Source organism: Drosophila serrata, unplaced genomic scaffold (assembly GCF_035046125.1).
Source record: "Drosophila serrata isolate PLE 108 unplaced genomic scaffold, ASM3504612v1 contig_241, whole genome shotgun sequence".
In the NCBI taxonomy this organism is placed as follows: Eukaryota; Metazoa; Arthropoda; class Insecta; order Diptera; family Drosophilidae; genus Drosophila; species Drosophila serrata.
In genome coordinates, this window is record NW_028257139.1 from 4,355,780 (window position 1) to 4,382,211 (window position 26,432).

General features: G+C 40.9%; 1 protein-coding gene across 4 annotated transcripts in view; it reads left to right on the top strand.

Annotated features, from left to right (window-relative positions):
• Glut4EF (Glucose transporter 4 enhancer factor) overlaps positions 1-26,432 on the top strand; it is a 128,308-nt gene that overhangs the window by 56,394 nt on the left and 45,482 nt on the right. For 2 of the 4 annotated variants that reach the window (XM_020958596.2, XM_086832020.1), the window contains exons 2-4: positions 6,930-7,111; positions 20,819-20,928; positions 20,987-21,240. In XM_020958596.2, coding sequence (XP_020814255.2) covers positions 6,930-7,111; positions 20,819-20,928; positions 20,987-21,240 — 546 coding nt within the window. Of the gene's footprint in view, positions 1-5,019; positions 6,272-6,929; positions 7,112-20,818; positions 20,929-20,986; positions 21,241-26,432 lie in introns of those variants that run through there. The other 2 variants (XM_086832023.1, XM_086832021.1) reach the window with 2 other exon arrangements.

A 26,432-nucleotide genomic window follows, 5' to 3' on the forward strand; every position in this document is an offset into this window, starting at 1 on the left:
CCAATACCACCCACCGTTCAGGGGATCAAAGATCGATCGTTGATCAATAGCTGTGTACACTGGAAAAATACTGAATTTGGTTTCTGTGTGTTTTTTAATGAAAGCATTTGGTTAATTAAGAAGCTTATCTTTAAATACTTGATTTAGTAGGAAACAAAGATTAATATATGATTACTTGGAAATAAATTCTTATAGAAGATTAAAGATGAGGGGAAAAAGTGATAATATTTAGTTCGAAAATGCCTTACAACTATGTTTATAGTATTAACAAAATTAATTATAGATTATATAGAAATATATATGTTTTACAAGTACACATAGAAAAATAGAAATGAGAACTTTTGACAAATTAATTAAGACATAATAAACATTTGGTAACATTTAAGGCCTTGCTTATTTAATGTAGGATTTAACAAGATTCTAAAAAATGAAAGTATGATGAGTAAATGGAATAAATAAGAAAGGTAATGCAAGAAAAATTTTAAGGGAAAATTATAGATTTACCGAAAATTATAGACTATAATAATAGAAAGAAAAACTAAAAGCACAATTAACATTAAATAACATAACCATAAGTGTTTTAAATAAATACTTCTCAACTTTTTTGTTTATTCTTGTCAAGATTTAAGTTGAGCTCTATAATAATAATACCATTACCAGAAAGCTTATTGATAAATATAGTTTTATTTAAACCTTCTTATAAGCTTTTAAAAAATCTACATTATTTTTTAAAGTGTTCCTAAAACTTGCATAAAGTTTTTTTACTATTTTATTATTATTATTTCTTTTTTAACCTGACCATTTGATTGCCAAAGCACAACGAATTGGTAATACACACACTCGTGTGTGTTTGTGTGTGCCTGTTCGGTTTTTAAAATCCAATGATCGGTCTTATATAATGACCCACAAAACGCAACGTTGGCCAAAGAAAATACAGTTTCTTTAATGACTTCTCCGCCGTTTTTTCTGCGGTTGTTTATGAAAAACTTCGATGGCATCCAAGATCTAATAAAGCATAACAGAGAGTGAGTGTGTGCCCCTCCTGCACAGCTCGAAACTGTTTCGCATTATGTTTGAAAATGGGTTAAGTGGCTTTCAATTTAGACACACACAACAAAAAAAGAAAAAAAGAAACATATATAATGCGAACAATATTCAATTCCATTTGCGACTTGCTGAATGAGTCAAATGGTTCGAAAAATGTGCGGGGTGAGGGAGTAGAGACCATGCCCCGCCCATGTGAACCACCATACTTCCGGCATCTGATACAAATCCAAAAAGAAAATCGACCATTGAGTCAGCGAGTGCGATCCCAAGACAATTTGTCATTCAATTGCATTTTCTGCTTTTCTTCGATTTCCAAGTGCAAATCAAAGTGCAATTGCATGATCGTAACATGGGGCATTACGTAAATTCTGACATGGCTTGTACTCTTAGCATTTCCACAAGTTATATACTATATCTTATACAAAGCGTGTAAATAAAGACAAAGCCAGACAGGCAGACCTCTGGTGAATGTTTCGTTTTCGTAACGCGTCAAATGACAATGACAGAATTTATTATCGTTCAGCGCACTGCAGCTGACTCAGCCCCAGACTTTCAATATATATATATATATCTGAATATACGGATAGGGGTCGGGTATGGTTATGGTTATATTGCAGCAAATATTTCCCCATATCGAAGTCAGGGTGTCAAAAAAAAAAAATGCCAGGGCGCTAAGCGGCTTTCAATGCACAAATGTGGCAACAATGGCCGCTGCCTAATCCACAGACAATTAACCCAAAATGCTTTGCCAGGCACGTGGGCAACTCTAGCGTATTCTTGCGAAAAGTGCAGCAGGAATAACACTGGAATTAAAGAAGGTTATTTGCAAACAGAAAATCCCATTAAAAAATCACTAAGAAAAAGTCTAAAAAACAGTCTGAATCTTACAATAAAAACTGTAAGTTGAAGTCTATTAACTCTGCTATCTTTCTATGACTTCTCATTTAAACCTACTTTATTTAAATGAAAAGCCTTACTAAAAAACAATTTCCAGTGCATTGGCAGAGATCATTGCACAAGACGAGGCAGCGGCAGCTGGCAGCCTTCGGACTGGCATTTGAAAGTATCTAAGTATCTGAAAAGACTTGGGGGCTGCTGCACATTCAGCTCTCCTCCAGCTCAAAGTAAAGTAAAAATTGCCTCGGCCCAAGGTAATGGGGCAATTAGCTGCAGCAAAAAAAAAAAAAACCTTCTGGGCCGCATTGGGTTAGTCAAACAAATGAGGCGAACGGAAAAACCAACTCCACCATGGACGGTCAATGAGCCACTCTCAGATACAGATACAGATACAGATAGATAGATATACAGAGATATACAGTTACAGATGCCATCGGGCAGATAGCCTTTAATTGGGTTTAACTGGCTGTCAATGGCCAGAGGCCAGTCAGCAGGGGGTTTATTTACTGAATGCAGAAGAGGGTGCAGGATGGGAAAATGAAGCATGATCAGGGTTCATCCAGGGGTGGCATGATCACAGAGGGGCAGAGAGAACGAACTAAGTTATGGTCAAGAGTCAGCAGGAGGTGCTCCTCGTAAATTAGCCAAAGTATAAGCCAGGGATTACAAATCGTTACATGTATAGATATACATAAATCAAAGCAGTGAGATATCTTTTATTACATATCATTTAGCAGTACTTAAATCCCCTTATATTTAACCCCAATTTTATATCACTTTGCAATCCCCTTCAGCTATCTAATTACTATGTAGGACAATATTTGCACAGCTCTTCTTCGTTTTTTAAGCAAAATATTTATCTATCTGGCAATCGATATGCCATAATTAGCTCCACTTCCGACACATTTTTGAGTGGCCAACAAAAGCGATTTGAATTCGAAATTTGCAAAAATGTTGAGCTCATTTCTGATGATTTCGCATGCCTCTCAGGTTTCCGGCACGCGTTACCGCATTTTCAAGTGATCGCAGGAGCAGAAGATATATCGCAATCGGAGCTCGCCACGTTTGCCCGATAAATATATATATAATGACGATGTGGCTTTGGGACAAATTTCAGAGCATGTGCCATCGATGCAGATACAGATACAGATAAACAGAAACATGCACAGATACAAATGCGGATACGAGGCATGCCAGCCCTCATGCGATCTTGGTTTTTTTTTTTGCTGCCCCGCCTCTGCGGTTCTTGCTGCTTATCAGTGCTGCTTATCAGAATCACTGTCCAGCGGTATTCCCATGCTGCATTTTAAGCGGTTTTGCCCACTTTATGAGGTGGCAAGGCCAGCATTTGCCACAAAAGATAAGTGTGCTACGGCTATCACCGACTTGTGGTCGGTCACTGTAATCGTCGGGAACTCTCTGACCAAATATTTTGGTTTCGCCTCATTTCGAAATTGGGGTTTTTGAGACGCTTAATCTCCGTTTCGGAGCGAGTGACAAACAAGTTTGCACTTTCACTTGAGCGTCGTAGCAGAAGCAGCCCCCCGATAACCCAGAACTGGTTGTGGCGAAGCGAATGGTGCCGCTGCGGTCGCTAAGGTTCAGACCGCTGAGCAAACATCATGTTTCATGGAATTTCATTTTGAGACCTGATAAGGGAATGGATTGACCTTACTCAATACAGGGAAATGGGGTCAAGCAACCCCAATTTGAAGGGGCAAGTTAAGTGGTTGTATAGTATATTAATATATAGTAAAATATAGTATGATATAGTATAATACTAAACTATACTAGTATAATATAGTATTATATAGTATAATATAGTACAATATAGTATGGAATCCTAAAATATAGTATGATATAGTACAACATAGTAAAATATGGTATATTATAGTAGTATATAGTATTGTACAAAAAGAAAATGTATTTAGAGCTGAAGATTTAAAATAGTATATTTTAAATTAATCTTTAATCTTTTGGATATCCCTAATCTAAGACTTCTTTAAAAATCGAAGTTCAAATTAACAATACCAAGCAGTAAATGATAAAAATTACTATTTAATCACCAAAAATTAATTGCAATTAAATCATAAATCAATGCAAAATATGCAAATTTATTAAAAATAAAAGGATAAGTAAATCCATTTACAAATTCGTTGATTTATTTATTTATTTAACGCTAACCATTAAATCCCATCAAAGCGCTTACTTAGGGTTAAGATACATAGGTCTTCAGCTTGTTTTAAAATATAATAATATTGAACTAAAGATAATTTTTTTATACATACGAAATTATTGATTACAAATTAATGCTTAATCTTATAGCATTAAAGATTATTGAGACTGATTTATAAAATATCTACAGGCTTATAAATTTGTAAATAAATGTACAAAATTAATTTAAAAATGTAAAAATAAAAAACCTAATTACATATAACAAAATAAAAAAAGATAATAATGGAAAAGTTAAGATGCTAAGCACTTCCTGTGGTATCTTCAAGTTTAAATTTTCATGTTAACTAAACCATTTAAGTTTAAAAATCTTCCAACTGGTCCAGTCCCCTCTTTCTCCCCCTTCGCTCCGCTCTGCTCCACTCCCCTCCCCCGCCTCTTGAGGGATCCGTGAACTACATGTGCAAGTGCTTCATCAAGTTTTAGTGTGTCCGCCATAAACACTGCATAAAGATGATGGCATTAAGTCCTAAGCCAGCACAAATACCCGCCAGAAATCCCCCGGCGAAGTGTAAAAATCCCAGCGTGAGTTTAGCTCAGCTTGCAGGGAAAACAGCAAACACATTAAACATGAAAACATAGAAAAATGTAAAAAAAATAATAATAATAATAAACACCGCCAGAGCCGGTGGGGCGGGGGAAGGGAAAGGCAGCTAAGACCGCGATGTCATAAACAAGATAAATGCTTCTCTTAAGTCAAAGTTAATTGCTCTTAAATCAAACTAAGCGAGGCGATCGGAAAAGAGTAACACAGCACACACACACACCTGTGAATCAACGATCGTTATATAAAGCAAGTTTATTGCGGAAAAGCTCAAAAGATGCAGCAACTACGACCAAGATATCACTTGTATCTTTGAGTTACGTAAATGAGTTACTTTCGTGCGGGGGAGCCCAGTGCGAAAAAGCGAGTGAAAGAGAGCGGCGGCGCACTGAGAGACCGAGTGCAGCGCACAGATTGAGATACATAAACAAAACGGCAAAGCATGCGAAAAGCCAGCACAAAGCGGAGAAACAAAAACAAACGTCGTGAGAAACCGGAAAATTTGCCCAATGCCAAATGGCGGCTGTGTGTGTGTGAGAGCGCAGGCGCGCGAGAGAGCCGAAGCCGAACGAGGCCGGCCGAGTGCAAGAGCCGAACAGCCACGAACCCAGCCGAGCGGCCATTGCCGAAGCTGGCCGAAGCCCGGCGGCCGCAACGAGCGCAACACAGAATCATTCTTGAAATCGCGCGCGAACCTTTTGCACCATCACACCGCAGCCTGAGATACGAAAAAAAAATCCGCAAGATACCGACAACAGTCGCCGCCACTCCGCCATTAAAGCAAAACTCCGAGGAAAAGCCAAGCGCTGAGCTCCGGACCGGAAAAGCCCTGGGAGCCGAAAAGTGCAAGTGAAGTCGAAGTCGAAGTCGAAGTCGTCGTTAGTAGTGGTTCGCAGCCAGGGGCGCGTGTGGGAGAAGTCGAGCAAAAGTCCCAGAAGCGGATAAAAACAAATTGGGTACGAGGCCTACTAGCCCAAATTCAAATTTCAGCCAGTTGGCCGACAAAAAGATCAAGCGAAAATTTGAATAATTAAAAATAAACACGCGCGTCGTGTCAGTGTGTGTGTTAGTGTGTGTATGTGTGTGCGAGTGCGAGTGCGTGAGCGTTAGGCGGGAGCGGTAGCGTGAGAGTGCGTGCGAATGCGGCGTATCCGTCAGATACGCGGCCGCTGCTGACGCATTTTGCCAGACTACCGTTATAGTCGCCGTAGCCGCTGCCGGCCGGCTTTTTGTGCCCAATTAACGCACATTCAACAAATAGCTACCGGTGGAAAAGCCAAGCTAAAACCCAAGATCAAAATCAAACCCAAACTTAAAACACAGCAAACAAAAATTTGCTAAATAAAAAATAACAAGTGCTAGAAGAAACGAAAATACTCGTGCAATAGAAAGAAGTGAAACAGCGCATAGCGGCTGAGTGTTTATAAATAACTAAACAATATACAACAAAAAAATAAATAAATTAAGCAAAATAACTGAATGCAGATGTTTGGCATAATAAGTGTCACAATCAATTGCTGAGCGGCTGAGATCTTGAAAATAAGCGAAAAGGTGATTGCATAAGGAAATATCTATAAGGCTGCTGTTGCCAAGTGACCTCATTCAAGGTTGCTGCAGCACAGAGCAGCGCAGCAATATCAAAACAATATCTTACGGATGCAGTTTACTTGGTTTCTCAATTAGCGCCCACGCGTCTCTGTTTTTAGTTTTTGTTTTGTATACTGTTTTTTTTTTGCATACTCACCTGGTGTGCACACTTCCACTTACGTGTAAAGGAGGGCTTACGAAAGCGTTTGTGGTCTGTAATTAACCTTGAATCGCCACTATTTACGCTAATTCGCCCTGGGAACTATAATTTAATTGGGGTTTTTGCTTCTCGGAAATTATTATAGCCTTTCCATCGAATCAAATTTCCCCGGTAACTTGCCACCAAATACTATAGATATATTATTATTTAGAAATGTAACCGCCTTGCGTGACAGATGCAACAATGTTATGTAGATGCAGATAGCAAAAGGAATATGTGTACTTTCGTTTCCATTCGCCATTTGCTCAATTAGGAATCACTTTAAAGTGCCCACACTGGGTCATTAATTTTTAATGGGGATGCTCAATAAAGTTGCACACAAACAATTAAACCGAGTGACTCACTAAGAACGAATACGATAAGAAACCCTGACTAACCAATCTCTTCCCCCCGTTTTTCCAGGAACCCATTGAGCTGAAGAAGCGACTGGAGGAAGTGCGTCTGCTGGAATCGCGACGCTCCGCCCGCTTGGCTGACCAGGATCGTGACACGGATTTTGCCAGACTCGCCGACATGAGTGGAGACCGCCGCCGAACCACCACACACAGTATTGAGGTGCCACCGCCGCTGACGCCGCAGCACAAGTGAGTACCGCCACACAGAGTTTTCAATTTAAAGATACAAGTATATTAAAAAACAGGGAATATAATAGAGGTTTTAAAACAGATACAAGTATATTAAAAAAACAGGGAATATAATTGAGTGTTTTGAAACTAAAGAAAATGGTATTTAATGTTTTCACTTCACTTTGAGAACTAGAATTATGATATCAACAAATATATAGACGAAATTTAAGTATTATAAAGTCATATTTTTATAAAGAGGAATTAAAGAGGAATTCAAATTCTTGAAGAAATATTCATGTTCATGTTCAAATTCTTATAGTATTTTTCTTTATTTTAAATAACTAGATTAGTATCAAAATTCAGTCAAAAAACTCCTTACTTTCGTCTGCATGTAACTTTGAATTTGCCAAGAAAATTGTGTATCTTTTTGTGTCGCAAAAATACTTCTTACCCCACCTGGTTTAATAATTTCTTTTATGCCCAACAACATTTTGCCGGTTGTACCCGTTTTTTTTTTTTTTTTAATATTCTTCGTTCGTTTCTTGTTTTCTGTCTGTCTGTGTTTTGAACTTTTACTGGTTTTTGCATAAATATGCAACGATTGGCGTCTGTTTGGAGACTGGGCCATATCAATAATTTATAAGTGGCGACAAATTAGCGGAACCGGCCAGCAAGTCACGGACATCGACCGATCCATGTATAATATCTATAATAAAATTGTGTCTCCGTCTCTGCCACGCCCCAGGCTATTTAGCATAGACGCCGCCGCCGTTGCACTTACATAAAGAATTCCCACCAAAGTTCCCTTGCCTCCTAAGAACGGCTTCCTTTTACCCTTCTCCGGGCTGCTTTTGCTTTTGCTTTTGCTTTTGCCGGACTCCGCCGGACGACAACTGATTGCAAAATAATTCAAATTTTCAATTACTATCCGCTCAGACGTCGCGACGACTACGTCGAACTTAAAGGCGGCGACGACGACAGAAAAAAAATACAAAATACGAAATACTAACATTTGATTACGAAGGCAAACAGTCGCGCCGGGTGTCATAGTCTAAGTAAATGCTCTTATCAGATACGGATACTTGAGCTTTTAGTTTTGCATGTGTTTGGATGGTCTGGAAAAATGTAAAATCCTATTTTTGCTTTGTTTTTAGGCTTTTAGTGGTTTTTAAAACAAAAAAATATGACCATGCTAGGGAAAAAGCGTTTAAAATTAGGTATTAATATTGCAGTGTGACCCTGCCACAAAAAATTACAATTAAAATTTGTGTTTTTCTAAAGATTTTAGATTAAATACTATCAAAATCTGCCTCAGGAAACACTTAAATATCATTTTGTCGTCAAAATACATCTAGATCTAGATCATATTTTCTTCTATATTTCTTTATCTGCCATGTAGAGCATTTAATTTCCGACTTGCAATTGAAGCGATTGTCACTCGCCACTGATGATTGCGTATTCCATTTCAATTTCAATTGATAAGCTTCGCGCGCCGCTGTCGAAACTATTAGTCAAGTGTGCAAAAAGCAGAAGCAGCAACAGCAGCAGGCAGCGCTGAATGCCGGCCACGTTCTCAATTGATAATAAAAATAATAACAATAATAATCAAAATAAAGAAAGCAAAAAAAAAATAATAAAGAAGGAAAAAAACAGAGAAGAGCGAGAGAGAGCACGGAACTGAAAACAAAAAGCGCAGGCAGGCGGCACAAAAGTGGCGCGTCATGTCCAGCCATATGGCTGATAAGAAGGGGGGTTGGAGGGTTGCTGGAGAGGGGTTCTATAGTGGTGGGTGGCACTGAGGGTAGGGGTTCGAAGTATTGATAGAGGGGGATAACTGAAGGGATCGAGGGGATTGGCTTTAGAGGGGCTGTTCAATTGCGTCGCAAAAGCCAGCAGCGAGCATCCAAAGTCGAAACTGAAAACAGCTGGAAAAACTAAAACTAAGGCGGCAATGTTGCTGATGTGCATTGCTGCAGTTGTTGGTGTTGCTGCTGCTGCTGTTGTTGTTGTTCAAACTGTTACTGATATTGTTGCAGTTATTGTTGTTGGAATTATGACTTTGATTGTTGGAGTTACTGAAGCTTTTTTTATCGAAGTGTTGTTGATATTGTTGTTGAAGTTGCAACATTGTTCTTGTTGCATCTCTTTAGGTGTTGCTGATGCTTATGTTGCTGTTGCAGATAATGTTGCAGCTGGCATAGATTTCAGCTGTTGCTGCTGTTCCAATTGTTGCTTCTAAGATTGTTTGATTGCTGTTGATTATATCGTTGGAGTTGGTGAGGTTTCTGTTGGAATTATGATTGTGTTCGTTAAAGTTGCTGGTACTTTGCTGGTTCTTTGCTGCTGCTACTTGCTAGTAATGTTGCTGCTTTGTTAGTTACTATTAAAGTTATTACTGTTTACTGTTTATGTTGCTGTTCCTAGAGTTGCTCCCATTCTCCCTGTGTAGATTCTGTAAACATTGCCATTGCTGTCGATGGGAAAAAAAGAGCAACTGCAATGCGCCAAAAGAGACGCAAAGTCAACAAGCGAAATGCTCTTGCTCCATTCCGTTGTTGTCTGTAATAAAATTCAAATAAAATTCAATTGAGTTCAGCGCGAGTCGCTGCTGTGCCAGTTTAATTTAATTAATTACAATGGCGGAGAGCGCGAGATGTTGTGGCATGTGGCACCATGTGTGTCGGACACCCTGTGTGTGTGTGTGTGTGTGTGTGTTTAGCCGCAACAACAACTGAAAACTAAAACAAAAGCCAAAAACTGAAACTAAAACTAAAACTGAAACTAAAAACGAAACTCAAACTCAAATTGAAACTGAAACTGAGACAGAATTTTTTTTGCCGGGTTTGCCGCAATTTCGGTTTATCATTGGGACCGTTTTGCCGGTGCCGGTGCCCCCTCCGGTTTTAAGTTGTTATTGTTTCGAATCCGCGCCACTGTGAATACGAATGCGAATGCGGAAGTATTTTTTCCCCCACACTCACAGATACTCGGGCGGCACACACAGATACGCAAATAAGCTGTAAGCACAAAGCTTTCCAGCTGGAGGGGGTAAGAGGGAGAGGGTTGGGGGTCTCTATCGTCGCCATATTCTTTACGGGCTTTTGATAGAGTCACACACTCACTCACACACACGTGTGCAATGATAACAACTCGCTCACCTTGCGCACAACACGCGCTTCTCGCGTAATGCGACGTAATATCACCACCCGTCCCCCCACCCCCCTCTTTTCCCGCCCACCGTAATCTACTCGCTTCCCTCACGGCATTCTTCTGCCTTAAATGCGTCTCTCTTTCTTTTTTTTGTTATTATTAATTTACATAGTTTAGCTTACCCTCTTCCCCCTCTTGCTTCTCCCTTTTAGATAGTTTGAGTAAACAAGAACTTTATTTTTCTCAAGCAGCTTTTCTTTCATTTCCCATATTTGTTAATTTGCCGGGTAAACAAATCCGAGCTTAAATAATATTTACCTTTTTTTGCGGGTTTCCAGTCAAGGGTTTGATGTAATCATGGGTTCTTTGAGGGGATTCTTGAATGAAAATATAAATGGAAAAATATCTATCTATCTAGAATTAGTACTTTTAGTACTCCCAGAAGTGTTAAAATAACCCATTAACTCAATAAAAATTAGCTAAATATACACACAAATCGAAAGTGTTATATATATTTTTTAAAGTTTTTCTTGATTTATTATATAAAATTCGTAATGAACTTCCACAGCCTTTTATTAACTGTCCTTTTAAGGCCCTTCAATTGCATTTTGACAGACAAAGAACGCATAATAATACTGTGCAAGAAATAATGATAGAATAAAAAGAGAAACAGAAGCGAAAAATAAAAAATAAAAATGGTAGCAAATTAAATGCGGAAAAAAGTGGTAATAAATATAATAAGCGCGTAATTATCGCGTAAATGTCAATTTACGCGGCGAGTGCGTTGCGTCAGTGCTAATTTTTAACGCTCGACTGATCCGCCAGACCGCTCCCCCTTCCTCCAGACCCTATCCCCTTTCCCCTCCCTCCTGCCCGGGGTCGTTTGTCTAATGAAAGCGTGTAAGCGTCAATTGGCCAGGTTATTCAGTTATAGTTAGTTAGTTGTTGTTGTTGCTGCTGCCATTGCTGTTGTAATTGCAATGATTAACAACAAGCAACCGCCTGGTGGGGGGAGGGGGTTAGGGGAGCATGCCCTCACTCTCCCTCCCTCCCCCCTAGCCCTCGTTTATTGTAAAAACAAACAATATGGGAAAATTGCAGTAAAGCAAAGAAAAGCAAAAGAACAACACAGGCAGACACATACAATAACAGCAATAATAAAAATAATGTACAAACAAGTTTACCGTTGCAAAAACAAAGAATAAAGAAATCTACAAAAAAATACACAACAACAACAAATTCAGAACAACAACATCAAGCTGTAAATAATTATTCAACAAGTTTTTACACACAGTCATGGGAAAAGCGTAAATAAGAAAAAAAATTGTCGCTGCAATTGCCACATTTTATTTAATTATTATCAAAAGAAATAATTGAGTTACTTGGTCAAAAAATATTCTTGGAACTAAAGGAAATCTTAAAGCTTAAACTATAGTTTATTTATTAGTCATGGTTATTGATTTGTGATTTATTTCAAAGCAATTTCCCATGACGTCAAGAAATTAGCAATAACAACGGGGGAAAAGCTCATGACAAAACAAGGAAAATATAGGAAAAAAGAGGAGAAAAAGGAAAAAAAAACAGAATTATAATCCAAGTTGGTCTGGCAGCGGCAATTAGCCGAGACTTGAAAAATATTTGCCAGTATTTTTTCTGTTTGCCAGTTTGGCTTTTGTTTTCAGCTGCTGCTGCTTCTGGCAAGACTGTGTACAAATATTATTATGACCGACTGTTTGTCTTGCCCTCAAAAATACGCGCAAAAAGAAGCAAAAAAGCAACAAAAAAACGAGCGTAAAAAATAATACTTAATTTCAGTACAATAAAAAGTCAAGTCGAGCGCAAAAGTGGGTCAAAATTATTATTGAAGCAGAACAAAAACAAAGCCAGCGGCAAGGCAACGATAATGGCAATGCACCAACAACAACAAAAACTGCTAGAGGGGGGTGTAAGGGGGGAAAGGGTGGAAAGTGCGGGGGGGAGAGAGCAAAAAATTTATAATAATTTTCTAAGCGGCGGCCCCTCGACGGCAAATTATTGAAATGCATTCACAGTTCGCATTTTGCATTTTGCATTTTGCATTTTCCACAGACACTCCACTAGCAGGGAGCATATAACCTATATAGTCTGCCCCTTAAAACCATTTCCCGAAACCTCTGCCCCCTCTGCACTTCCCCCTCTCTAGTCCCGGAAGATCCCTCCCCCCCTTAAAACGTATCCATTGCGCCGACGTTCCAATGAACGTAAACACAATTTCCCAATGTTCTGCACGAATAGTTTGTTTGATCGTAAAATTTTATTTCTGCATTCAAATCGCAAGCAAAAAGGAACGCGAAAAAAACAGTACGAAAAATGCCATTGCAGTTTTTATTCTTTTTTTTTTTTGTTGTTATGTTTTGTGGGCCCGACTTGTGCTTATGATTTGGCCAAGAATGAGTTTCGTGCCAAGAAGGAATCGGAATCGGAATCCAAATCGATGTGGTTTGCTGGAAGGGTCATGAGTTTTACCCCAAAAAGTGTGGTCAGCTTTGGTCTCTTATTTCCCTCTTTTGACCATAATTTGTAAGCCAAATAATGGGATTCATACATATTTACTGTCAGCATTCAATTTAAATTTTTAAGAAGGAACCATTTAAAACTGAATTTTCCGACCCAAAAATGCCGCGTACTTCTTCGGGGGGAAAACTAGCAATAAGAATATTTTAAAGCGAATGTGTTGATGTTGATGTGCAAAACAATCTGTTGAAAGGCACTGTATCTAGTGGATGCAGTAGCCCAAAATTTTGCCAGCTAGTAAATTTTTAGTAGATTGCAGCTACTGTGTCCACAACTATCATATATATTTCCATATAGATAGATAAATAGGAACAACACAAAAATTATGATACACCCAACAATAGAGTATGGTAAAAAAAAAGCATAGGAATGATCAACAGTTGCTCATAAATTAAAGTTTCTCGAACCGAATTGTGTGCCGATTTTCGAATCGCAGGCAATAAAATTTAACGTGAGCACTTATGACCAGGCCAAAAAGGAGGCCAACGGAAGGGGGCGGGTTCTCTAGATCAAAATACAGTGCAAGCTGCAGAGAGCGAAAAAAATAGGAGCTTCAAATATTTATAATAATATACATTGTTTTTGGGGTGAGCAAAGAACAAACTTACAATTTCAATAATTTTTGAGTAAGTTATTTATATGTTTTGGGATAATTTCTCCCAGTGCATAAAATCGAATGGAGTACACAGAGTTTCGAGTGCTGCACGCAACATTTGCACTCCGGCCAAAACGCAAATTTCGAGGAACCAGAAATGTGTGCAAAATTAGATTGAATTGTTTCTCTTTCTGTGTGCAATTGCTGGCCAAAATGGGGCGGCTTTAGAGGGGTGGCGGAGGGGGGCGGGGTCTACATAATGACCGACCTGGTCTAGGCAATTTGATTGAGTTGTTTCCAATTGAAATGGCAAAAACGCTGCGGGTGTTGGCACTGATGTCTGACAGCAAATGACTGCGAAGCCGCACCGGTTTGGGTACCAAAACAAAAGTCATTTGGCCAACTCAAGACACAAAAGGCTGGCCGAAAAAACCGCAGAGCAGCACTGTAATTTGCAGTTACAGTTACAGATTTCTAGCCTGCCAGGCTAGTCAGTGATTTGGCTTATTTCGCCCGCCTGCGGTTGCCGGAATGCCAATTGCCATGCAGTTCCTTCAACTTCAACTTCAACATCAACTTCCACTTCAACTGCAACTTGTAGCCAACATCAACTGCAACTCTTGGGGCTGTGTCAATTAGAGGTACACTCTGGCTAGTAGAAGTTCGTATCCTGGACCCTCCAGCTCTGTCATTGCTGACCCACAAGATTCCGTCAAATTGTCGTGTCACGTTGGCCCTGGATTCCAACGAATTTTGGTCGAATTTGAATGCCAATGCAACAACACGCCCTCTCACCTTGACTCGAACTAAGGCAATCAAGTGCAGGGTTAAATGCAGTTTTCATTTTGGGTTGGTTGGGTTCCCCAACGCTTTTCCTCTTGGTATAATTAGAGGGGGCCCAGAGTTTTTTCGCTTGTTGTTTGGCATCGCGATTTGTTAATTGAATTAAATGCTGGCCGGGAGAGTGAGTGAGTGGGCCATCAAAATGCAGGAGGCAACGTTGGTGTTTTCGTCGCCATTTGATAGGGGCATGGGGGCCCATCACACACACCTGACTACGTGTGTGTGTGCAACCCATTTAGCCAAAGTGCAGCAGTGACCAGCAGCTAACTGTAAAAGCAAACGCACGTACAACAGCTCCAAGGCTTTGACTGGGCCAAAATGCAACCCAGGCCAAGAGAGAGAGCAAGAGAACATGTCCCGCATGGTGGGCCAATAACGAAGATCTTAATTGAAATTGATGTGGTTAATTGATTGGCTCTGCCAAAGAATACACTTTTATTTTTTTGACATTAAGAATGCTTTCTTGGCAAGGAAATTAATTTGGTAATTGCAACTTGAAGAAGTTTATAAAATAAGCCACTAAGCTGGGCTTGCTTTTAAACTCTAGATTTAATTGCTGCCATAATCCCATCTTGGTTTCCACTGTGGGCAATTCCCATGGTCTCGGTCGGTCAAGTACCGCTAAATTGTTGCTGCCAATTGAGGCAGCAACAACTGTGGTAAAAGTAGTAGCAACAACAGCAGCTGAAGTAGCAATAGCAGCAGCAACAGCAGCAGCAGCAGCAGCAATAGCAACAGCAACAACAACAGCAACAGCAACAGCAACAGCAACAGCAGCAACAACAGTAGCAGCAACAACAGCAGCAACAGCAACAACAAGAATAGCAGCAGCAGCAATAGCAGCAACAAGAGCAACAATAGCAACAACAGCAACAGCAACAGGAGCAAAAGCAACAGCAACAACAACAGCAACAGCAACAGGAGCAACAGCAGCAGCAGCAGCAGTAGCAGCAACAGCAACAGCAACAACAGCAGCAACAGCAACAACAAGAATAGCAGCTGCAGCAATAGCAGCAACAAGAGCAACAATAGCAACAACAGCAACAGCAACAGCAGCAGCAACAACAGCAGCAGCAATAGCAGCAACAGCCACAGCAGCAACAGCAGTAACAGCAGCAGAGCAACAGCAGCAACAACGCTTCCCGACGCTTGCCGCTCTGCATGCTAAGCAGCCAAAGGCGACGCCGGTGACACATGAGCGGCAAAGCCAACAAAAGCTGGAAAAGCGACAGCCACGGCCCACATACCGAGTGATGGTGGTGGTGGTGCGGTGGTGTGCCAGCGGCGGCAGGTGTGTCTATCTACAATTTCCCCTCGTTCCTAACAAAATCCCTCCCGACTCCTGTCTGGGCCGCCACTGTCCACTGGCCGTGTGACAACTGCCAGCTTGTTACGCCCTTTCGACTGTCACACGCTTATTGCTCTTGTCACTGACTGCTGCTAGTTGGCAGTTGGTTGTTGCTCTTGCCGGCTTTTTTCGAGTGGGCCGAAATGGCGGAAATCCTCTGCGTCACGTGTACATGTACAGGCAACTTTTCAAATTGAATTTCGCCGATTTATCAATTTACCCAAAAAGCAGGGAGAAAAAAAAAATAGTAAACACAGACAATAGAAAGTGGAAATGGCAGTGGTAGTGGCAGTGGAAATCGAATGGCTAATGACATTTTGTCCCCGAGTACAGTCCCCCCCAAAAGGCAAGGTGCAAGGCCTGGGGGAAAACTCTTGGGCCAGCTTCGAGGCTTCCCAAGGAAAAGCCGCTCACGTCCGCGCATTTCTAATAAGCCCAATGGGGCACACCTCAGTGCAGCTCTGCTCCGTTCAGTTCAGTTCAGTTCAGCTCAGCTCGTCTTTGCTGGCCGCTCAAGTTCAAGTTGAGACCTCCGCTTGTCGGGCCTGGGGAAAAGTGGGGGAAAAGTGGGCTAGAAAATGGCGGAAAAAAGCAAAACAACAAATGGCTGGAACAGAATCGACATTGGCGCGGAATTAATACGATTTTTATTCATGACTTTTACACAGAAGAAAACTAACTAAACAAACTAGTTGTATTTAAAGCGGAATTCCAGTATAAAGTTATATTAAACAATATTTTAAGTAAGAAATGAAAAGCGTTATACATTTAATGATTAAGTAATTCAATTTACTTCCATTTTACATTGAGTATACTTTATTTTCCCCAGTGCTTTAGGGTGGTGCTGACATGGGCAGAGGCAGGGGAACTGGGCTCATGGGGCGATGGCGATGGCGATAGCCAATCTGCTTCAGGCCGCCGGCTGGCTTCCGTTGCCGGAATGTGGTGACAATGTCTTCTTGGGCTTTTCTCTGCCCCTACCTTTTAACCAGGGCTTTGGCTTTGGGTTTTCCCTCCGGTTTTTGTTGTTTTGTTTTATTTTGTTTTTTAGCTGCCACAGACAATTGCATTGTTGCTGTTGCTGCTGCTTCTGGCTCCTTGGTCGTTGTCGCAATGCTAGTAATTTGTGCAAATGAGCCTCTAAAAAGGCGTGGAGCCTTTCGGATTTTGCCAAAGTGGTAGGAGGCAGGGATCGGTTAAAGCCAAAATAGACAACAACAACAACAAACAAAAATGCTTAGAGCGCCATTCGGGTATGTAAACGATGTGGGTCCCCAAGAAAGGAAAGCTGTTAAATGTTTTTCCCTCCATTTTCCATACCATTTGGGTTGTTTTTTTCTCTCTCTCTTTAGATTTTTGCCATTGCTCAGGCCCAGTTCTTTGTGTTGTGTCCTGTCCATTTAACCAGTTAAATTAAATGATAATACCGTTGACTTTAAATGTTAATTGAGTAGCAGGCAGCCAGGAATGATTGTCATTATTTTCCATTCCATTCAAGAAACTAAAAAAAGGGAGCACGTGCTCCGCTCAGCGCCAAAAGAAATAAATAAATAGCAACCATAAAAAAACAAGACAGCAATAACAAAAAAACCCAAAACAAGAAACTATTTACTATGCCTACTCTGACGTTTCGTTATCGCCGAGCTAGCAAAAAAATAAAAAAAGAAGGGGAAAAAATTAGCAGAGGCTAAAAAATCAAAATAAACCAAAAGTAAACATTCCGCTGGCGGCTATAAATGGGGATGATAAAGCGGAGAGCAGGGCGAAGAGTAAGAAACACGCTTGCGCCATTGAATTAACACCCCTTTTTGGCCCCTCTAAAAAACAACAACCAAATACGCACACACATGTTACTGTTACGCATGTTTTTTTTCGATTTTATGCCGTATTTCACCTGCAAAAAAAAAATAAAAACAACTTTGGTGTCTGTTTAAAGGCCCGCCACTACCTGGCTTTAAGGCCACCTTCGGCCAAAACCGCCCCGAAAGTCAGGCTTTTATTTGCTTAACTCAATTTTATTGTGACTTTTTCTTTTTTTAGCGAATGAGGGAGAGAAGATTGAAAAGAAAACAAGGCACAATAAAAAAATATGTGTGTCAGCTACAGCAAAAAAAGGAAAATGTATAAAAAATGAAACCTCCAAATTAACAGGGACAACAACAAAAAAAGAGGTCGCCTTGTTTAAATAAAATAAACAAATAAAACAACAGGCAAACTCGGATATGGCCAAGAAGAAACTCCCAGAAAGAGAGAGAGAGAGGGGAAAGATAAAAAGGCCAATTGACTCACCTCACGCACAACTAACAACTTGGCTAACAAACAATCCCAGGCATTTGTCTGCTGCTGCTGCTGCCTTTTGACCAAAAATAAAAAACAAAACCCTCGCGGCAACGTCATATACGTTTATATAGATTTCACCGAAAAAAACAAACAAATCATAAAAATGTAGACAGAAACTATTGACCAATAAAAAATGCGTAAGGCTATATAGTGATATTCGTATATTTATATCTATGAGTATCTGTGCTTTTGTTTTGATTATTTGAATGGGTAAATATGCAGAGACGTTCAGAGATTTTGAATATATTGCGCATACGCACTGTGGTCCATAAATATTTGCCATTTGCATCGATCCACTTTACCTTTACACGATTTTCCTTTGTCTGCAAATGAAATCCGAGTTGTATTTACCTTTGCTTTGCTCTCTTTCTGTGTGCTGTTTTTCTTCTTTTGTCAATTTGTCATTTCACAAATGAACATTTCCGCTTTTGTTGTTGCCGTTGACATTGGGGCTTGAATAAACGTAGATATGTGTGTGTGTTTTTAACTTGGCTCTTATCGTGCAAACTGATAAGCTGAAAGCTCTGTTTTCTTTTTTTTGGCTAGGGCACAGAAACCTCAATGAAGTTTAGCAACGAAAAACACCTTTTGTTGTTTTGTTCGCTGCCCTCGGGGGCTGTAATCACAGCAAAATAAGGCAACGACTCTTTCAAGGGGTTTTCTTATTATTATTAGTATTATTATTTCTTTGCTCGCGTATAAATTACACTTGAAAATTGTTTAGATTTTGATTGTCGATATCCGGGGGACCCCTTTTGTGCTTTGTTTTTTTGGTAGCTCTGAGAGTCTCTCCCTCGGCTTTGTCTCGCACTTTCCCTATGCAATTTTGGTGAAAGTTTTCCCTCGTGCGCATCTCGGGCACGTGGCTAATTCAATAAGCTTTAATTGCAAGCTGCAAAACCGCATTGAAATCAAGTCAAGAGATTTTTCCAGCAAAATTTCCATGCAATTTTCCACTAATTCCGCCGGTGCATGCAAACAACAGAAACTACAACTAACTTGGAGCTCGGTCCCTACCCAGTCTCTCGTATCCATATCGCATCTCTTACTTCCTGACACTCGGCGAACAGCGCAATGTAATTTTGCTTTCAACACCTCTTTTTTCAACCGACTGACTGTTGATTGCGGCCAGCCGACGTGGGCAAATAATGGCCAACAAAAGCAGCAAATAGCAACACACAGAGCTGGCCATTTCCCAGGCTCAAAAAGCTCAAGAGTTGGCCCCAAAATCGGGCGCGAATATATCGCATTTCAATCACGCGCCGTGGAGCCTGAGCCTCCTCCTCTAGCTCCCAGCTCCTCTGGGGCAATTTTAGCCTGGTCAGGAGGAGACCTGGTCAGAGAGCACAACATCCCATGTTGCTGGCAATGTTGCAACTGCTGCTTGCAGTTTATTAAAGCCAGCGACGAATGCTGCAAATGCTGCGCAATGGGGCGGAAAGCGAACGACGGCCTAACGGTACCGATTGTGCGCATTAAATGGCCACATCGTGATGGCCAAAATCCCCGCTTTCCGCTCGGCTCCCCTCAGGCACGCGCCTTTATGCCGGCCGGCAAAGAAATCCAGCACAGATTCGCCATGGTCCCGGGAAATGTCGATTTATGCGCGAATTTACTTTTATGCGATTAGCAACGATCGGCGGCAGAAATTTATCGTTGAGTTTAGTAAATTTAATTGGGACGAACAGCAGCAGCAGCGGAAATGCTGTAGAGAAGGTGCCATGGCATTAGACAAAAGGCTAAAACCTGGTAGCAGAGTAATAACATTTTATGACCAACTCTTGTCCGCTCTTGCTCTACACATTTGCACGACTTGGTGTGTTTCTTGGCCCAAAGCAGATGGCCAAAGCGATAACAAAGGCAGTGAGGATGCTCTCAGTTAAGCCGCTTAAGTCTAAAGCATCAATAATTGCAGCAACTGAAGTTGGTTGCATCTTCAAACATAAGCTGAGAGCACTTTCCATCACCTGCAGGATGAGGGGCTCCTAGTTAATCCTGGCTGTCAGGGTGTCTCCTGTAGGGCCCATAACGACGTCTCAATCGCTCAATTATGGGAATATGGGATGAATACTCGAACCCAAACTCGAACTCAAACTGTAGCTTGGCACTCAGCTTGATTATGGTGCACGCGCTTATGCCAAATCAGTTTTTCTCCGTTTCAAATGCTTTGAATTTATGGCATTGTCGCGTCTTTATTATGATCCCTCCCTCAGTCTCAGTCTGGGCTGCATTGTGTGTGTGTTTTGCCTTTGTTAAATTTATTCGAGCATGAAATGCTGTTGCTGTTCATAAGGATATCTCTCACTCTCTCTCTGATTTCGGTTGAGCAAAGGTTGCCCCAAGGTTAGAGCTTAAAGATATGGGAAATCTATCTACCCCGATGATGGCCTTAAAGCCACAACAAACGCTATGTGAGGCCATCGGAAGGAGGCCAATTAATGACGAAACAATAACACACAATGGGCGGAATTCAGCGGCCACAAAAAATTAGTTAAATGGAAAAATAGTTTTGCGATGTTTTGCATTGAAATGCCGCTGGAGGCGATTATCGTTTGGAAAGACCTCGTCACATTGTTGCTTGTGCAAATTACAACGACAACTGGGCGGTATTTGCTTTTGATGTCTAAGCCATAAGCTGACGATGCCTGCGTGTCTATATCTTTATCGTTCATATACATATATATATATATATATATATAGAGTAGAGTATGCAGATGTTTGTTGTGGGTGGTTGATTAAATCAAGAATCAGAACTGGGTCAAAGAGGCAACTAATTTGTCATTGAAATGAGGTCGGAATTTTTAAGTTTAAAAGCAGAGTCCTTGTGCTACTTAACCTTATTTAATAACCTATAAATTTTTTTAACTAAATATTCCATTATTACTTTATTTTCCAGCTCACGGAAACGTCCGCCCAGCGATCATCATGACTATGGCAGTGATCCCAGCAAGGATGACGTGATAAAGGCATGCGAGGCCCTCATTTCTATGAAAAATCACAGTGATGGTGAGTAACTCTTACCTTATAAATAAATCCAATAACGATTGACGAATTCTCTTCGTAGCCCTCATGAACCTACAGAGCGGTGTGGCTGATATCCGGCTGCAGGGCTCCAGTCCCGGCAGCAGCTCATCGGCCTCCTGGAGCTCTGGTTCTGCCTCACCGCCGTTGAGCGACGATGGCCACGCCCACCACAGCCCACATAGCCACATTATAATGTCGCCGCATGATGCGGCCAGTGCTCGCATACGCACAACATCCGTGTCCACATCGGATGAGGGCATTGTCATTGACTTCAAGGAGGATCGCAAGAAAAAGGTGAGTGATGCCAAAGATACATCTAGCAGATACATAGCAAAGCATAGCATAGATAGATACGCGTAGAATGCGGTCAGAAGAGGTGGAGCGTGACCGTTTGTTGCATTTTAATTGCAACTTTGTGTATAGATTTTAATTGCCATAATTATGTAAATGTCGGGCATAGCATTTTTTTTGGCACGGCCACACGGCGCATACTTGATGCGCCACTGCCGCGCACATTACTCATACGCAGTGTGTGCGCCCTCGGGGTTGGGAACTCGAAATAAATGTGGAAAGCGCCCTCGGAACGCATCAATCACACAAAAGGGCAATGTCAGCAGCTCGTTAACTTCAAAAAACACACATATACAAGAAAACAAAATCAATAGCCATTCCCCGGCTCTTTAATTAATTATGTTTGAACTTTAAGGGCCTCCCCGTCTAAAATCAAGAACCGAAACAAAACTTACGCAACCCAAAGACTAGACAAAAAATACACAAAAAAACCGAGCAGCAAAACGCCCCCCCTTTTAACGGACTGTCCGTCTTTCCCCGCCCCCTTTTTGTTTGTCCAACAAACTGTAGGCCCAACTAGTTATAACACACCAACTGAGTGTGTGTGTGTAAGCTCGTGTGTGTTTGGCTATTTCGTTTAGAGCTTTTAAGGGCTCTTAACAGCAAACACACATAAACTGCGGGAAGAACAAATAGCAAAGTAAACTGAAGCGGCAGCAGCAGCCGCGGCGATAGAATATGTTAACCTTGAAAGTCTGATTAGATTTTCATATGGTGGTTATATTTGCTTTATTTACATTCATTCCGGCAAGCCCCAGAAAGCACACACACACACTGAGAGAAAAGCGAAAAGCTTAGACACAGTCATTGAGGGGAAAATCCAATTAAAATAGCTTTTTCAACATTTCATCATAGTGATTTATAGGAAATTAAAACGGAATACTCTTGGTGATATTATTTTGAGTGTGGAATTCCTTTTGATTTAAAAGCTAGCTTTAAACCTGACTTTTTCTTGCTTAATTCCCTTCAAAATTTCATTAATTTTCATTTAATTTGAAAACGCTTTACAGTCTCTTGCCTGACAGCAGCTGTGGCACTTTCACTTTCCATACCTGTTGCACAACCCAAAAAAGCAAAAAATGAAAACCAAAAAAAGCTGACCGAAAGCGTCAAACTTCCTGCTTCGTCTGTGTCAGTTTTTTTTCTGTGGCCTGGAGTGCGCATTTGAATTTATGTCGGACTTGCCAGGCCACGCCCACCCTTTCGGGAAACAAAACAAAAAAAAAAACCAAACAAACAAACAAATGCACAAAATGAACACAATGGAAAAGTTTATTTTGCCAAGGCGTGGCTGGTTAATTGAAAAGATATATGTATACATATGCCGCATTTCCGCATCTTGCATCTCAAAAGCGAACATAGCCCAGCTGTGGGGCTGAAGCGATCGCCATAGAGAACGAATGCAATTAATGTCTAATTGTGCGCAATTATTGTCAGTTTGTCAGCTGTGTGTGATGTGCCGCATCAAAATGCACTCGAGTTGCCTCGAAATCCGAATCGAAATCAATTTGTAGAGAGATCTTCAAGGCGGCCCACGTGGCGCATACGTAATGTTGAACATTACTCATACGCACTGTTGGATGCATCAATGATTAACCTTCGCTGGCGATTTAAATGGAACGGAATAAAATAATCATATGAAACAATAGTTGATGAAATTACTCATACACACGGGGTCTTTGTCTCTCGTCTACCACCATCATCGTGCTGGTTATTACTTAAAATGCAGATTTATGTGCATTTACATTTACCATTTACCATTTACCACCCATGACAGCCGCCGTTTGCCTTTTAATCAAGGCCCTTGCCATTGCAATTGCAATTGCTGGCCGCAAGGCTGCCTGGCTTCAGCTCGACTCTGCTGCCAACCCATTAACTGAAAGCCAAGCGGCTCAGCGTTTGCCAAGGCAACCACCAACCACCATCAGCACCACCACAATGGGTGGTTAAGCGCTTCTCCATAAATCGCCCCGGCTCACCACACACACGACACGAGGAGCTGGCGAAGGCCACCAGTCGATCCTGCAGGGGAATTTAAAATACAAAAAGGCAAACCAAGGGCCTTGTGACAAGCAATCAGAGTTAACATTCTGCGGTGACAAGTGCAAGTAACTCTAGTGAATCATAAACTATATAAAAAAAGATCCATGGCTTTTCACAGAATTTTCCCAATGAATTTTCCACCCCTCCGAACTTTTCCACGAAAATTTCCGCCTTAATTGGACCGTACCCTTTTTGAAAGCCGCCTCAGCAGCATTCACTTTGTAGATGCGGCTAATTGCACACGCCATATTACCCCAGTAGTATAAACTTTTCAAATTCCAACTATACTATAGCATAGTTTTTGTTTTTCCCTATTTTTTGTTGTTTTTTATTCCAACTAATTTGTTTTATAATATCAAAATGGCAACAAAAACGACAAAGCCGAAGCCAAAGGCAAAGCAAACAGGCAAATTATAGTGCACGGTTAGAGCAGACAGCGCGGCGGGTGATTCAGGGCTGCTCCTCCGCCCCCTCGCCCTTGTCAGCCCCTCCCCACCACCCTCTCTACAAGAGAGCGGGGGGAGGTGAAGGGGCGTTGCGGTTAGCTGGCATTAAGCTTTTGCAATGCCTGACAGTTGAAACACAAACACAAATACAAACACAAAGCGATGGGGGAAAACTGCATTCGCGGCCAGCCAACATGGCGCGGCACACGTGTCTTAGATTGTGTGTGTGTGTGTGTGTGTGTGTGACACACTCAGAAAAAAAACCCCACCGAAGTGCTATGATTCTTCATTTGACAATGGCTTTCATTAATCATACATCTAAAAGTGCACTCGGAACTGTGATTAACTGTTTTAATTAAAAGCACATACTTGTGAGTGAGTCTAATATATATTTATTTCGTAATTACACAGCAAGAAAACGATGTGAGATTGATTTGTATTTAGAAATGGGTTCTTTTAGAGGTGATTTTTGAATGTATTTAAAATATATCATGAGTTTTGTTATAAAATTATGTGTAAAATTACTTTCTTGAGTGGTTTAATTAATATTTGCCAGATTCTATTTGATTTCACTTGAAATATACAAAGTTCTTGACTTAAATTGAATGAAAAATTAAACATTTTAGGTTATTTTGAAAGTTTACTTCAAGAAATAATTGTTTCCTTATACTATGACTTTAAATTTAATTCTAAATCATGCTCAATTTCATTGTTTACTTCTTACTTGTGATTGAAATCAAGTCTGTTTTAGATGATTGAAAGAAAATATCATTGAAACTATTAAGCATATTCATAGAGGAGCTTATTTATTTTTTTTAGTGTTTTTATGTGCTTTGGCTTAGCAGCTTTTCCCTTTTTTTTTGACAAATGTGCACGGGTTTTGCAGCTGGCATCAGAAGAGCGAACTAACACCCGTGGCAGCACCATCACCAGCACCAACTGCATTTGCATTTATTTTTGAACAAACCCCAAATGGTGGTGCTGCTGCTGCTGCTGGCGGTCTCTCTTTAAATAAGCTTTAATTTATATTTATGATTTTGTGCTTCGCCTCACCTGTGCCTTGGCTTTGCATTATTTCGTATTTCACTGCTTCACTTTTTTGTACAAGAAGTATGTTTATTTTTAAACCGAAAAATAAGATCGACAGAGGCAGAAATATGGTAAAATTTAATTAAAATCTGAACGAGTGCCTGCCTTTGAGGGGCTCTGCAGCAGCAACAAAAGCAGCAGCAGCAACCTTGAAGCGACAGCAACAGCAACAGCAACATTCACTCACCACACACACTTGAGCACCTCAGGCAAGCAACAATTGCTTTGCCTTTGGCAGCTACACAGCATCGACGTCAGCATGAGTGTTGTGTGTGTGTATTAATTTCACTCATATGGCTGTTAACCTTGAATTCTGATTAGGAAGCGATTTAAATTTATCTATAAGTCATTTTTCTTGGCTCTTGACACTCGCCTTTCATTCGCTCGCCTTTATTGAGTTATTATTAAAAGTTAATTGTGCCGCTAAAAAGCCATTTGGACCAGACTCACCCTCCTGCACCCTTTGATGTGCAATTTGCGAGGCATTAGCGAACTGCAAATGACTTGGCCAAAGTGTCGACATCTTGGCTGCGTTGGTAGATTAGGCAACACGGCGGGGCGGGCACACGGGGCGTATGAGTAATGATTGAGAAGCGAAACAGCTGGGGCGCAAAATGTAATTACACCTTAAGCAGAATAAATGTCAGCCTACACCCAGAACCTCTCTAACATATATATAAATATTAAATATATTTATCCAACTTTATTGCAAAATATTCTGCAAATATTTCAACCACTAAAACGTCATTTAAACTTATCAGCAAAAGCTGACAAATGCCTCACGTCTCGAGCATTTTTTTTGCATTCAACAAGCAATGCAATGCAATGCAACGCCAAGGCAAGGGCAAAGGCAAAGGAAATGAAAAATGAAAAATGGAAATGGAAAATTGCTGCCGCAATCCGTCAAAAGTCAGTTGCAGGAGTGCCCACACACACAAAGGCACTTGTGGTGCGTGCCAGTATGAGTGGCAAAGTGTGTCGTCGTGTTGTCGGTGTGGGAGAAACGAACTCATAAATTTGTCATAATTGCAGAAATGTGACTAAGGCAGAAATGGCACAGCTAAAAATGCAATAAAAATAAACGTACTACTTATAGCTACATACGCAGTTAGCCAGGCGATTTTCCGTATTGGAAAAATGCATATTTCGTTTGGGTTTTCCACGGCAGCAGCAACGCTCGATCTGTGCCAAGTGCACATATGCAGGCGGAAAGGCGGAAAAGTGGAAAAAGCAGGCAAGAGCAACAAATGCAGCGCCAATTTTCATGTTCAAGGTGACAAAACGAAACTAAAACGAAACGAAACAAAACGAAGCCAACGGACACTCGAGCCAAAAAGCTTCAGCTCATCGTTTGGCCTCGTTTCCGTTGCCGCTTTTCCCCCTCCCTGTCTCGCCGTGTTTTCTCTTCTGTTTGAACCTGGCTATATTTGTCATCGCCAAGAAGGAAAATCAGGGAAAGACCACCGCAAAAAGTAAACATTTCCCTAGCATCGAATAAAATGCAGTGCCCCTTTCGGCCCACTGTCATCCGCATTGCCAGAACCCAAAGACAAAAAA